We start from the raw sequence: 11,745 nt of genomic DNA, 5'->3' as shown, positions 1-11,745 counted from the left end.
CATTGTCAAGCTCTCTTCCAGTTTTTTTGTTTGTTTGTTTTTTGTGTTTTGGGTTTGTTTGTTTGTTTGTTTGTTTGTTTGAGACTGGATTTCTCAGTAGCTATGGAGCCAGTCCTGGAATTCACTCTGTAGACCAGGCTGGCCTCAAACTCAGAGATCCACCTGCCTCTGCCTCCTGACTGCTGGAATTAAAGGCATGTGCCACCACCACCACCACCCGGCTCATCCAGTTTTTTTAAAATATTTTTGTTATTATTTTATGTGTATGGGTGTTTTGCCCCCAAGTATAGATATGTACCATGTACATGCAATGCCCACAGAAGCCAGAAGAGGATTTAACAGATGGTTGTGAGCTGCCCTGTGAGTGCTGGGATTTGAATCTGGGTCCTCTGGAAGAGCAGCCAGTGATCTTAATCACTGAGCCATCTTTCCAGCCCCTCAGACAGTTTTAATATCTAATTTAACAATTGAGGTAAATAAGAAGACAAATGTAAAAAAAAAAAAGAATAAAGAAAAAAGAAAGAAGACAAATATAAGGAGATGTGGGCCAGGCAGAGCCAGCCTGGAGAGGGGCCAGGGCATGGACAGACGTGTATGTGGTGGGAGCAGAGATGGGAGGGAATCATCAGCATGTCAGCAAAGGAAACTTTATTGCATGTATCTGTTCAAGAGACAGGAATACACCTTACCACAAGACTCTCAGAGACAATGACTCAGGAGCGAGACAACTAACCATGAAGCCCTGCACACAAGAGCTGTGGTTGAGGTAGGAGGAGGGCTGAGGTTCTTGGGTACCCCACAGGGCTGGAAGGACCCTAGAGACAGCTCTGCCTGAGTCTCAGAGGAGAGTAGGCCACTGGAGGGACAATAACTAAACCCCACTGAGCACTCCTGGGACATGAGGGACCACAGCAGGAAGTGACCAAGAGAGAGGACCACCACCTAGTGGGCCAGGAGAGCCAGGAGCTAGAGACCTGGGTTTCCCTGAAGATGATGGAAACCCTGAAGGCTTCTGGACATGAGGAGGCAAAGGTCATTCTCCCGTCCTGGGGAATGGCTTGAACCCCTACTGGGTGGCGCCAAGACAGTGACTGGTCCCTGAGAGCTCTCTTCAGAGGGGCAGTTGTGACATGGTGGCCTGGCTGCTTTCTGGAAAGAGGTGGGCTTGAGATGGGTGTGTCTTGGAGTCCGTACACGACCGACCAGCTTCATTGGTGTCTTGCCAGTTGACTCCTTAACTCTGGGTGATGCATGTCACCTCTTGCTTTTGAACCTGCTAGCTGGGTTCTTTAGTTTGATTTTCCAAGTTGCTATCTATCCGCCATGCTCCGGTTGTAGAGTTGCTGGCACGGCCTGGCCAGGCTCATCTCCACAAGCTCAGCAGATATTCATAGCTAAGGAAGGTAACGGCGTTGACAGGAAAGGCACGGGCACTATTGAGGGTCATGCCTTTGAAAAAGACTCGTATTCCTTCCTGCTGGAAGCTGCTTGCCATACAGTGCAGCATCCCCCGGTATTTTCTCCCCTTCAGCCCGTCCATCTGCATCCGGGACTTGATCACATCAAAAGGCGTGGCTGTGATCCAGGAGGCTATGCCAGCAAAGCCACCAGCCACCAGTACTGTGGTTGAGCCTGGAGCAGAGGAAGCCAGGGTGGAGTCAGACTGGAACAGAGCGTCTCCCCAGCCTTAGTTCCCTCCCTAGCCTGCTGGACCCCCACCCCACCCCACTTACTGGGATTCTGGCCTTCTGGTGTGTACTGGCGACATAGCCCTTCATAGGTGACAAAGTACATTCCCAACGTAGGGGTGTCCCTCAGCACTAGGGCCCAGGATCCTCTGAACAGTCCCTGGAGTCCCTCTTCTCTCAAGATGGAGGCTGCACAGTGCACAGGCCCCCGGTATCGGGGTTCAGAGCTCCCTATCTTCATCCTCGGCTCTGTCTGGTTTTGTAGACGGACTTTGATGAGGTCGAAAGGAGCCAGGCAGTAGGCCTATGAAGAAAGACATGGAGGGGACTGGGTGGAGTTTAAGCTTGGGAAAATCTGCTTATAATCACAATAGGGCAGAGGCTCCTGCTGCCAGCTCCTAGCCTCCCACGTACACGGCTGAGTTTGGCCAAGTATCTGAGAACAGACTGCCTCTCTTATTATCAGGCCTGAGAGGCTCTGCACTGGCCCCTCCTCCTAAGATAGCAGGCACAGGTGCCCAAGGACAAATGGGAGTGGGCTGGCTCCAGGGCTCCCTGATTCCAGGGAGGAGCCCATGTTTGCAGTGGCTGGGGCTCCATGAGGGTTCATTCTGTAAGCAAAACAGTGAGGAGCTGATGCTGCAGGTGAGGGTCACCTCGTTGGCATTTTTCTAAAACAGACCCAGCATCAGAGACTCCCCCTCTTCCGTAGCACACCTCTCTAAGGCCACAAAGCAGCCCTCCCTGCCTCTGACCAAAAAGGCCCTAGAGCCCTTAGCCAGGAAGCAGACCTGGAGTAGACTGGACTGGGCTGGGAAGATGTGGAGAGGAGGAGGTCACCATACTGATGAGGTGTCAGGGGTATAGCTGTTAAGCAGCTAGCTGGCCAGGGAGACACATGCCTTCAACCTCAGCATTTCAGGAAGCAGAGGCAAAGGCAGGCAGATCTCTGTAAGCTAAAGCCCAGCCTGGTCTACACAGTAAATTCCAGCAAGAGCTACATAGTGAGATCCTGTCACCAGACAAACAAGAGAAGCTACTGAAGCTCAGGGGAGGTTCTAGAAGGCTGTGCTGGGCTCATACCTGTGACCCCAGAGGCTTCAGTGAGGACTACAAGAGTTCAATACTAGCCTGGTCTGCATAGTGAGTTTCAGGTTGGTGTGAGCTACAGCAGAATGAAACTCAGTCAATAAACGAGTCCCGGGGCTGGAGAGATGGGACTCGGCGGTTAAAAGCACTGGACACTCCTCCAGAGGATGTAGAGTCAGTTCCCAGAACCCACATGCGGCTCTGTGTAACCATCTGGAACTCCAGTTGCAGGGGATCCAATACTGCTCAGTAGGTACCAGGGATGTACATGGCACACATGCATGCACGCAGGCAAGAGCATCCGTACACATAAGAGATTTAAAAACATTCATTAAAAAAAAACTAAGCAGCCGGGCGGTGGTGGCGCATGCCTTTAATCCCAGCACTCGGGAGGTAGAGGCAGGCGGATCTCTATGAGTTCGAGACCAGCCTGGTCTACAAGAGCTAGTTCCAGGACAGGCTCCAAAACCACAGAGAAACCCTGTCTCGAAAAAAAAAAAAAAAAAAAACCTAACCAGCGCTGGAGAGGAGTCTCGATGGGTAAGAGTGTATACTGTCTGCCCAGAGGACCTGAGTCTGCATCCTGAGTCCATATAGGGCAGCCCCTAACTGCCTGTAACTCCAGCTCCAGGGAATCATATACCTTCTTTGAGCTTCCACGGGCAGAATTTAAGTTTGATTTTAGGACTAAAGACTTTTTTTTAAAAATCAAAGAACACCGTTTGCGGTGTCACGGAGGTGCAGGCAGGGTCCTAGCGGGAACTGACTTGCCCCGGCTGTGAGTTTGCTGTCTGTCTGACTAGAAGCACATGAGCTCCGGGTTCAGCTCTAGACCTGGTTGGTATTAGAGAGACTAGTGGTGGGCTTTAGCAGGGACAGGGCACACTGCACGCTTCTGCCTCCGTGGAAGGTGGAGGCCCTTTGTAAGCTGGGGCTGAGGCTCCTCCCGAGGTCTGTCAACAGGGCTGAGCGGAGCACTCAGCGGGGTGGGCTCCTGACCTGGAGCTCCAGAGATGACGCAGGGACTCTTGTGGGGTGTGACCCATGGAACCTAAAGGGTTGTTAGCCAGAGAGGCTTCAACAAGGCCACAAGCAATGTTTGTGTCACCAGAAGCTGTCAGCACCTTCCCCTTCCTCCCACTTCCTCACTGGTACATAACTGGCTTTGAAACCCTGTTGACAGATGTCCCAGGAAACGCTGGCTTCTAGCAGGTTCCTAGACCAAGTCACCACTTATGGTCCTAACAGTCCCTGGTTCTGCTTTTCAGAGAGATGAGGAGAAAGTGATTGAGAAGTGGCACCTGGCTGGGCCTAAGTCAGGCCACTTTATCAAGGGACTTTGGTCTCGTACTGTTTTTGAGGGGTACAGGCCTCCAGGCTTTAGAAATATATGGGCACATATCTGTATAATAAGGAACATAAAGCCTTGTTTGGTGGCATGTAACTCTAATTCCAGAGTCTGGGGAAGAGGCTAGGGGACTGTTATAAATTGGAGGATAGTCTAATCTACAGAGTGAATTATAGGCCCACTAGGGCTACATAGCAAAACCCTGTTTCAAGAACACTAAACTAGAGGGGGTTGAGAGATGGTTCTGTGGTTAAGAAAACTCACTGCTCTTGCAAAGGCCTGGGGCTCAGTTCCCAGGACCCACATGGTAGCTCACAACCATCTGTAGTTACTTTTGTTCAAGGAGATTCAACACCTTTTGTGGGCCTCTGCAGGCACTGCACACACATGGTGCTCATCATATATGTAAGCAAAGCACTCATACACATAAAAAAATAAATAAATCATTTAAAAAAATAAAAGGGTGGCCAGGCGGTGGTGGCGCACACCGTTAATTCCAGCACTCGGGAGGCAGAGGCAGGTAGGATCTCAGTGAGTTCGAGGCCAGCCAGGTCTACAAAGTGAGTTCCTGGACAGCTATGACTATTACACAGAGAAACCCTGTTCTGAAAAACCAAACCGACCAAACAAATAAATAATAAAAAGATGATGCCGGGGTGGGAATAGTGCTTGCCTTTAATCCCAGCGCTCAGAAGGCAGAGGCAGGTGGATCTCTGAGTTTGAGGCCAGCCTGGTCTCTGTACAGAGCGAGTACCAGGACAGCCAGAGCTGTTTGTTACATAGAGAAACCCTGTCTCAAAACAAAACTCACAAACAAACAAACAAGGAAAAGGCGGTGGGGGAGGAGGGAGAAAGGAGCCAGGCGTCTCTGGGCCTCTTTAATCATTAACCCCTGCCGTGCACACCCCGGCTTCGTCCTCTCATCTTGCTCTCTGCCCCGTGAAGTATCAGTGGCATCAGGGCAGGTACCCATTAGAAGGTTACCTAGGAGCCCGTCTGGGTGTAGGCTTGAACTGGCACCTGTCCCTTTGTCCCTTTCTGCTCAGACACTCCCTTTAGCTCAGGTCCCCTCTAGGGCCTGGAAGCTCTTTTAGTTTCCACCCCCCCCCAATAGAAGCCGTGCCAGGGTGCTAAGAACAAAGACCAGAACAGACGATGGGGGTGACACACAGTGATTGGCTGAGGTCTGTGACCTGTGGCCTCAGGCCGGGCTCAGAGATTATGGCTATCCTTGTACTTCAGGCCAAAGCCTGGCTAAGCAGGTAGAATGGACTAGGACCACTTTAGGGTTACTTAAAGGGTAAAACTCAGCTCTGCTGGGGAATGACAGTGACAGTTCCCCGGGGTCAAAGGTCACCATGCTGCATAGTCTCCCCACAACTCTAGGGCTAGGAGACCCTTCTGAAGGTAGACAAGCCTGAAAGAAGGCATTGGTCGCTTCTGCCTAGCATCGTCTTTGCCCCCCCCCTCTGCTTTTTGTCCCCCTGGTCTCTTCTCTGTGACCTTCCACTTCCAAGCCTGCAGGCTGGCAAGGCACAACATGGCTAGGTCAATTAGCAGTGGCTACAAGTCCCCTTAGGAAGGCCTTATCAGGCACTGCTGGGAGTCCCTGGGGTGTGAGTGTGTGTGTGTGTGTGTGTGTGTGTGTGTGTGTGTGTGTGTGTGAGGCTCAGATCCATCACTGTGCCGCCTGAACGTGTGTACTCATACATGACCCTCTCACCTGCAGGACACCCCCAGTACAACCTGCTATGAAGATGTTTGTGTAGCTGGGTGGCTGGGCCCGCCGCTCCTGGTGGGAGGTGGCTGTGAGGGCCAGCAGGGTGTTGCTGTACACGCCAAACAGGACGGAGTTGACCAGGGCTACACTGGCAATGGGGAAGCTCATTCCTTTGAAGAAGCCCAGGACCTGCAGAGCAATATGATGGCATCGTAAGAGGCATGGTGGGCCTCCCTTGTCCCACTTCCAGTGCTGGCCAGGCCTCTGCTATCTGTACATCACTTCTGCTCAAGTCCTGTCCCAGGCAGACAGAGCAGGTGAAGGAGGCTGCGAGGACCTCACTTGGCTTTAGGGATGCTAAGTGACTGCCAGGCAGGAAAGAGTCACTCCCACTCCGGAAGAAGTAGGCTACCTACCGACTCATGGCGGTAAGTCTTGAGTATGCAGTCCACGATGCCCCGGTATGTGTTCTGGGTCTGTAAGCGCACCTGGATGGAAAGTACTGGGTATATGAGGAAATGGGCAAGCCAGGGCTGCTCCCACAGCCCCAGCCAGGTCGCCCACGCAGTAGATGCTGGCAGACACACAAGTGAGCCCAATTAGCTGGGCTCTTACCCAGGTTCTGGCCAGACCATCGGTTCCCTTGGTACCTCCGCTACACTTACCTTTATAGTGTCAAACGGGTGCCCCAGGACCAGCCCCACGGCTCCTGCGGTGACAAGGAGGTGCTGTGAATACTCAGCCTTAATGCGAGTGGGGGGGGGTCGGACCTGCCCAACTTACTGTGCCAGATTTGTTGACTTCCCATAGGAGCCCTAATCTGTTGGGAGGAGTGGATGGAGGGTGGGCTGTGGGGGAGGAAGGAGGCAGGAGGAGGGGCAGGAGGGAAAACCGTGGCTGGGATGTAAAATGAAAAGAAGGTGCGCTATGAGTAAGAACTCTGTGCCAAATCTAAGAAGCAAGTCTCTACTGGAGGAAAGAGGGATCAGGTAGGAGCAGGAAGGCCGGGTATGCTTAGACACCCACAACCACATTCTTGGGGCTCCACTGAGATCCCAGCTGCCCTGCCCTATCCCACCCCACCACACCTGATATTGGGCCACCAAAGAGCTGGGGAATAGGTGGCAGACACTTGACCTCACCTGAGGCCCACACACACACAATAGGGAAGAACCACCTGTAATACTGTCCTCTAGGTCGCGACCCCTTTGGGGTAACATATCAGACATTTACATTACATTCATAACACTAACAATTACAGTTATGAAGTAGCAACAATAGTAATTTTAACGTTGGGGGTTGGAGCATGAGGGAGGTCGAGAGCCGCTGCCCTAGAGGAGTGGCTGCCATTCCCAACTGTGTGAGCTGTACTCTGCCTTGCTCTCAGAGTTCTGTGGCCTTGGATGAGAACAGGCCCTGCTGGCCCCTTCCTCTGGCCTTCTACCTGTCTTACCAGTGCAGAGAGGGGTGGGGGGTGGGGGGCTTAGAGTCCTGCCGGCCCCAGGGGAGAAAGCCACCCACAGTCTAGTCTTATTCTCCACAAAACAAAACAAAAAAAAAAAAAAAATGCTGTTTCTGGGGCCTGGGGTGCAGCACCAGGAGCACATCCATGGTGTCCTTTCTCAAGGCGGAAGAGTGCCACCCATTGCCAGGTGGAGCAGATTTCCAAAGGGTAAGTCAGGACAGCCGGTGAGATCAAAGGTGAATGTGTTCTGGGTCCCTTACACTGGTCTGGGAGAAGGGGCTTGGGGGAGGTTCCCTGGTTGTCAAGTCCTTAGTGGTCTCTGGCAGCATGGCCTTGGGATGCAGAAGCAGTCTCTCCTTGTCTTCTTTCCCCTCTGCTTCCTTGGCTATTCCCAGAAGGCTCTGGAAACTGGGTGCTCCAAGGGAACAACTTCCTCCCCACAACCCACCCTTAAGGGTGAGAAGATAGAAAGAAGAAGGTCTCACCGGAGATCCAGCCAGCCACAAACTCCTCCACAGGCATTGCGTAGGCTCGGGTGGGAACTGCTGCTCCGGGCAGGGCCACAGAGAAGCAGAGAAGACTGTTGCAAGTGAAATCCCCACCCCCTTTCCGAACCCGATAACCTCCCACTAATGTTTAACCCTGACTGGAGGGTGAGAAGTGGCCCAGTGCCCAGACCTCAGACAACCATTAGCAAGAGGGAGCCAACTTCAGTGACCCTGAGCTTGGAAGAGACCAGCCAAGTATGGAATCTCTAGGGCCAGGTTGACAGAGCAAGCCTGAGTCCTGTCCCTGGACAGTGACAACCTTGCTGTGTGACACTGAGGCCTAGCTTGGTGAGCCTCTGCAAGGCTGGCTGCCTTATTGAGTAAGGAGCAAGGCCCTGCCTGAGCAGCATATCCAGAGCAAATTCTCATTCATCCCCTCGGAGCGCAAGCCTCACCTACCCTAACCAGTTGAGAAGCTATTTGAAGTCAGACAGTGGCCACCAGGTGGCAGTCCCAGGCTACAGTGGCCTATGGCAGCCGCCTGAGCCTAGGGCAGGATGCGAACAATCCGAAAAAGAGAGGCCCCTGCCCCCAGAAGTGACTCACCAGGCCCTGAAGCCTGTTTGTCCGCTCTCTCCAGAGTTGTTTACAGCCGTGAGTCAGAACCGCAGCCTCCTCTACCCCAGGGGGAAGAACAATGGGCTTTTGACTGGGCAAAGACCAGAGCTACACTGCGTCAAAACCAAAATTCTGCTCTCCTGCCCTCTGGCCCCTGCCGTCAGCTGATGGAGCAGGGAGGCCCTCACCAGAGGCTAGATTTTTTTTTTAACTTTCTTGCCTCTAAACTGCAACAAACAAATTTCCTTTCTTTAAAAATTAAAAAGAAAGTGGCTAAATCACTTCTGTGCTGTCCGAGCCCTCACAGTACCGCCCTTCTCTGACCTCATGTCCTGCTTCCTGCTTTGCTGAACAGGCTCTCAGCCTCGAGGCCCTAAAGCCGACTTGGCTTCGTCTTCCTGGGCATCCTCTCTCTGGACTTCTTTAAGCAGAGACTGAAACATCACCTCAGGGAGCACCCCCAGCCATCTCGCGGACAATTGAAATCGCCCCGAAGTCTGCACCCCTCCCTCCCAGCGTCTTCCTCGCTTTTCTCCTGGTGCTTGTCATGGACCTATTACATGCAGCTTGCAGGTTGTCCGTGTAGTCAAGGACCTGTGGCGGCTTTATCCACTTACATGCTTAATGGATTAGAGAGTGTGGCAGAATAACACGATAAATGCTAATGGGTGATGAATGGATGAACGGTGGCCAGAAGAATGAAAAGTGCAAGGCCGTCGGTGGAAAAGTGGACAGAGACAGTGTGATGCTGTACGCAACGGAGTTTTAAGGCGTAAAGAACAATAAAATGACATCACTTGCAAGAACTAGAGATCGTCATGAGAAACAAAACAAGCCAACCCCAGAGAGACCATTGTCACATTTTCCTTCATGTGCAGAATCTAAAATTAAAAATAGGCCAGGCAGTGCTAGTGCACGCCTTTAATCCCAGCACTCGGGAGGCAGAGGCCGGCAGATCTCTGTGAGTTCGAGGCCAGCCTGGTCTACAAAAGCTAGTTCCAGGACAGGCTCCAAAGCTACAGAGAAACGCTGTCTTGAAAAACCAAAATAAATAATTAAATTAAATTAAAAATAACTAGACAAGCCGGGCAGTGGTGGTGTACGCCTTTAATCCCAGCTCTGGGAGGCAGAGGCAGGCAGATCTCTGTGAGTTCAAGGCCAGCCTGGTTTACAGAGTGAGTTCCAGGACAGCCAGGGCAACAGAGAAACCCTGTTTCAAAAAACAGAACAAACCTTACAATGTTTAAGATTTATCTGATGGGTATGAGTGTTTTCCCTACATGTATGTGTTTGTGCCACGCACATGCCTAGTACCTGTGGAGATTACAAGAAGACATAAGATTCCCTGGAGCTGGTATTAAGGTTGGTTACGGGCTAACATGTGGGTGCTGAGACTCAAACCCAGGACCTCTGCAAGAGCAGTAAATGCTGAGTTCGAGGCCAGCCTGGTGTTCAAAGAGAGTTCCAAGACAGCCACAACCACACAGAAGAAAAAAAAGCGGTAGATGCTTTTGCTTGTACCATTTCTCCAGCCTCAGTATTCATTCATCCATTTATTTATTTATCTGTTTTGTTTTGTTTGTTTGAGACAGGGTTTCTCTGTAGCTTTGGAGCCTGTTCTGGAATTAGCTCTTGTAGACCAGGCTGGCCTCGAACTCACAGAGATCCGCCTGCCTCTGCCTCCCGAGTGCTGGGATTAAAGGCGTGCGCCACCACTGCCCGGCTCATTTATTTGCTTTTATGTGTGCATGTTTGTGTGCCTGAGTACATACATGTCCCACCTGTGTGCATGAGCCCTCACAGGTCAAAAGAGGGTGTCAAATCTTCTGTTAGAGATGCAGTCACAGGGGGCTGTGAGCTCCCACGTGTGGGCTTGAAACAGAATCTGGGTCTTCTTCAAGAACAGCCAGTGCTGTTAACCAGTGTCATCCCTCGAGGCCCATTAAAACAAAACCTGAATTAACTCTGTGTTTCAGAGACAAAGAGCAAGAGCGTGCACACTTGTACCACAGCACTCATACGGAAGTCAAAGGACAGCTTTCAGGAGTAGGTTCGCACCTTCTGCTCCGTTAAGCAGGTCTCTCTTGTTTCCCGCAGCATGGTCCCCCAGCTTCCAGGTGAGTCTCTTCCCTCCACCTGGCATCTGGCCATAGAAGGGTGTTGATACAGATGCCTGCCATCACCTCAGCTCGGGTTGTCGGGAGTGCAATCAGCATGCAGGAAGCTGTCTCCTCAGCTCCAGAATCTAGAATAAATGTGTGTACACATGACACACATGCACAGGTGCCCACCCACACACAGAGGACAGGAGACGATAGGGGGAAGAAGTCCAGAAAGTGTGGGAGCAAGAGGCAGTAACGGAGCAGGGAAGAAAGACAAAATGTTCCACATTTACTCTCACGTGTAGCTCAGGGTTAGAGTGCTTGCTTCACAGGCAGGAGGCCCTGGGTTTAACCCACATCAACACATACACACACACATGCAGACACGCATACATGCGCGGGCGCACACATACACAACACACACACACACACACAAAGTTTATTTTAAAGTACCAAGCACATAAATGGTAGCTACCAATCCTCTTGGTTCCAGTCACAGAACCCATAAGGCATGTTCATGAGATACACAGGAAAGGGGTTGGCCCACGTCCCGCACATGGTAGGTAAGCAGAAACTAAAGACCTTCCCCTCTCTGCCTACAGTGATTTGTGTCTCCTGAAGCAGTACTGTGGCCGTCTGTAATATTTATTGCTGTTATTTTGTGGGGTTTTTTTTTGGGGGGGGACAGTCTCATATGGCCCAGGCAGACGTTGGGCTAGCTATGTGGCCAAGTATGGCCTTGAACTCTGCTGATCCTCCTGCCTCCACCATCCAAGTGTTAGGAATACAGGCCTTTCTCCCCATGGTTAGCCTGCCTACTTTAGCTTTGTTGGCTGGTTTTTGGTTTTTCTCTGTATAGCTCTTAACTGGAAATCAGACATCTGTCTGCCTCGGTCTCCCTCTGCTGGGATTAAAGGCTTGTGTGCCATCAAGTTTGGCCCTAAATGAAAAGCTCAGTGAAACAAAAACAACACTGGAGACCAGCCAGGAGCTCACCCTGCTTCTCAGCAAGGAAACCAGGTGATGAGAACTCAAGTCCTCGTCCTGATCCTCACGCCACTGTTGCCTCTGGAACAATCTCTGGTTCCTGTGACTTGAGTAGGGCCCACGGACTTGTTTTTCTCCATACATTCCAGGCCACAGACAGGCACGCGCGCGCGCGCGCACACACACACACACACACACACACACACACACACACGCTGGTTCGCAGACTTAGGGACCAGG

At 51.7% G+C, this 11,745-nt stretch overlaps 1 protein-coding gene across 3 annotated transcripts; it reads right to left on the bottom strand.

Moving 5' to 3' along the window:
* Positions 1-633: 633 nt before the first annotated feature.
* On the bottom strand, positions 634-8,708 carry Slc25a45 (solute carrier family 25 member 45). 3 transcript variants are annotated; one of them, XM_050137855.1, is made up of 7 exons: positions 8,405-8,708; positions 7,796-7,855; positions 6,511-6,554; positions 6,262-6,333; positions 5,849-6,034; positions 1,734-1,992; positions 634-1,632 (listed from the first exon to the last, which is right to left on the bottom strand). In XM_050137855.1, the coding sequence occupies exons 2-7, from the start codon at positions 7,830-7,832 to the stop codon at positions 1,364-1,366; spliced, it is 867 nt and encodes a 288-aa protein (XP_049993812.1). In that variant the 5' UTR covers positions 7,833-7,855; positions 8,405-8,708; the 3' UTR covers positions 634-1,363. The 3 variants fall into 3 exon arrangements, with proteins under 3 accessions (XP_049993812.1, XP_049993811.1, XP_049993813.1); XM_050137854.1 differs by having other exon boundaries at positions 7,796-8,708; XM_050137856.1 differs by lacking the exon at positions 7,796-7,855.
* Between the last annotated feature and the right edge of the window lie 3,037 nt (positions 8,709-11,745).

Source organism: Alexandromys fortis, unplaced genomic scaffold (assembly GCF_014885135.2).
Source record: "Alexandromys fortis isolate MF-2015 unplaced genomic scaffold, M_Fortis_MF-2015_v1.1 scaffold_3, whole genome shotgun sequence".
Taxonomy (NCBI): Eukaryota; Metazoa; Chordata; class Mammalia; order Rodentia; family Cricetidae; genus Alexandromys; species Alexandromys fortis.
This window is presented reverse-complemented; position numbering and strand designations above follow the sequence as displayed.

Coding starts and splice junctions, on each gene's coding strand:
- Slc25a45 (XM_050137854.1), bottom strand. CDS start 7,832: ATGCCTGTGGAGGAGTTTGTGGCTGGCTGGATCTCCG. Junction 6,555..7,795: donor TGTGGCTGGCTGGATCTCCG/GTGAGACCTTCT, acceptor TTGTCACCGCAG/GAGCCGTGGGGCTGGTCCTG. Junction 1,633..1,733: donor ACCAGAAGGCCAGAATCCCA/GTAAGTGGGGTG, acceptor CCTCTGCTCCAG/GCTCAACCACAGTACTGGTG.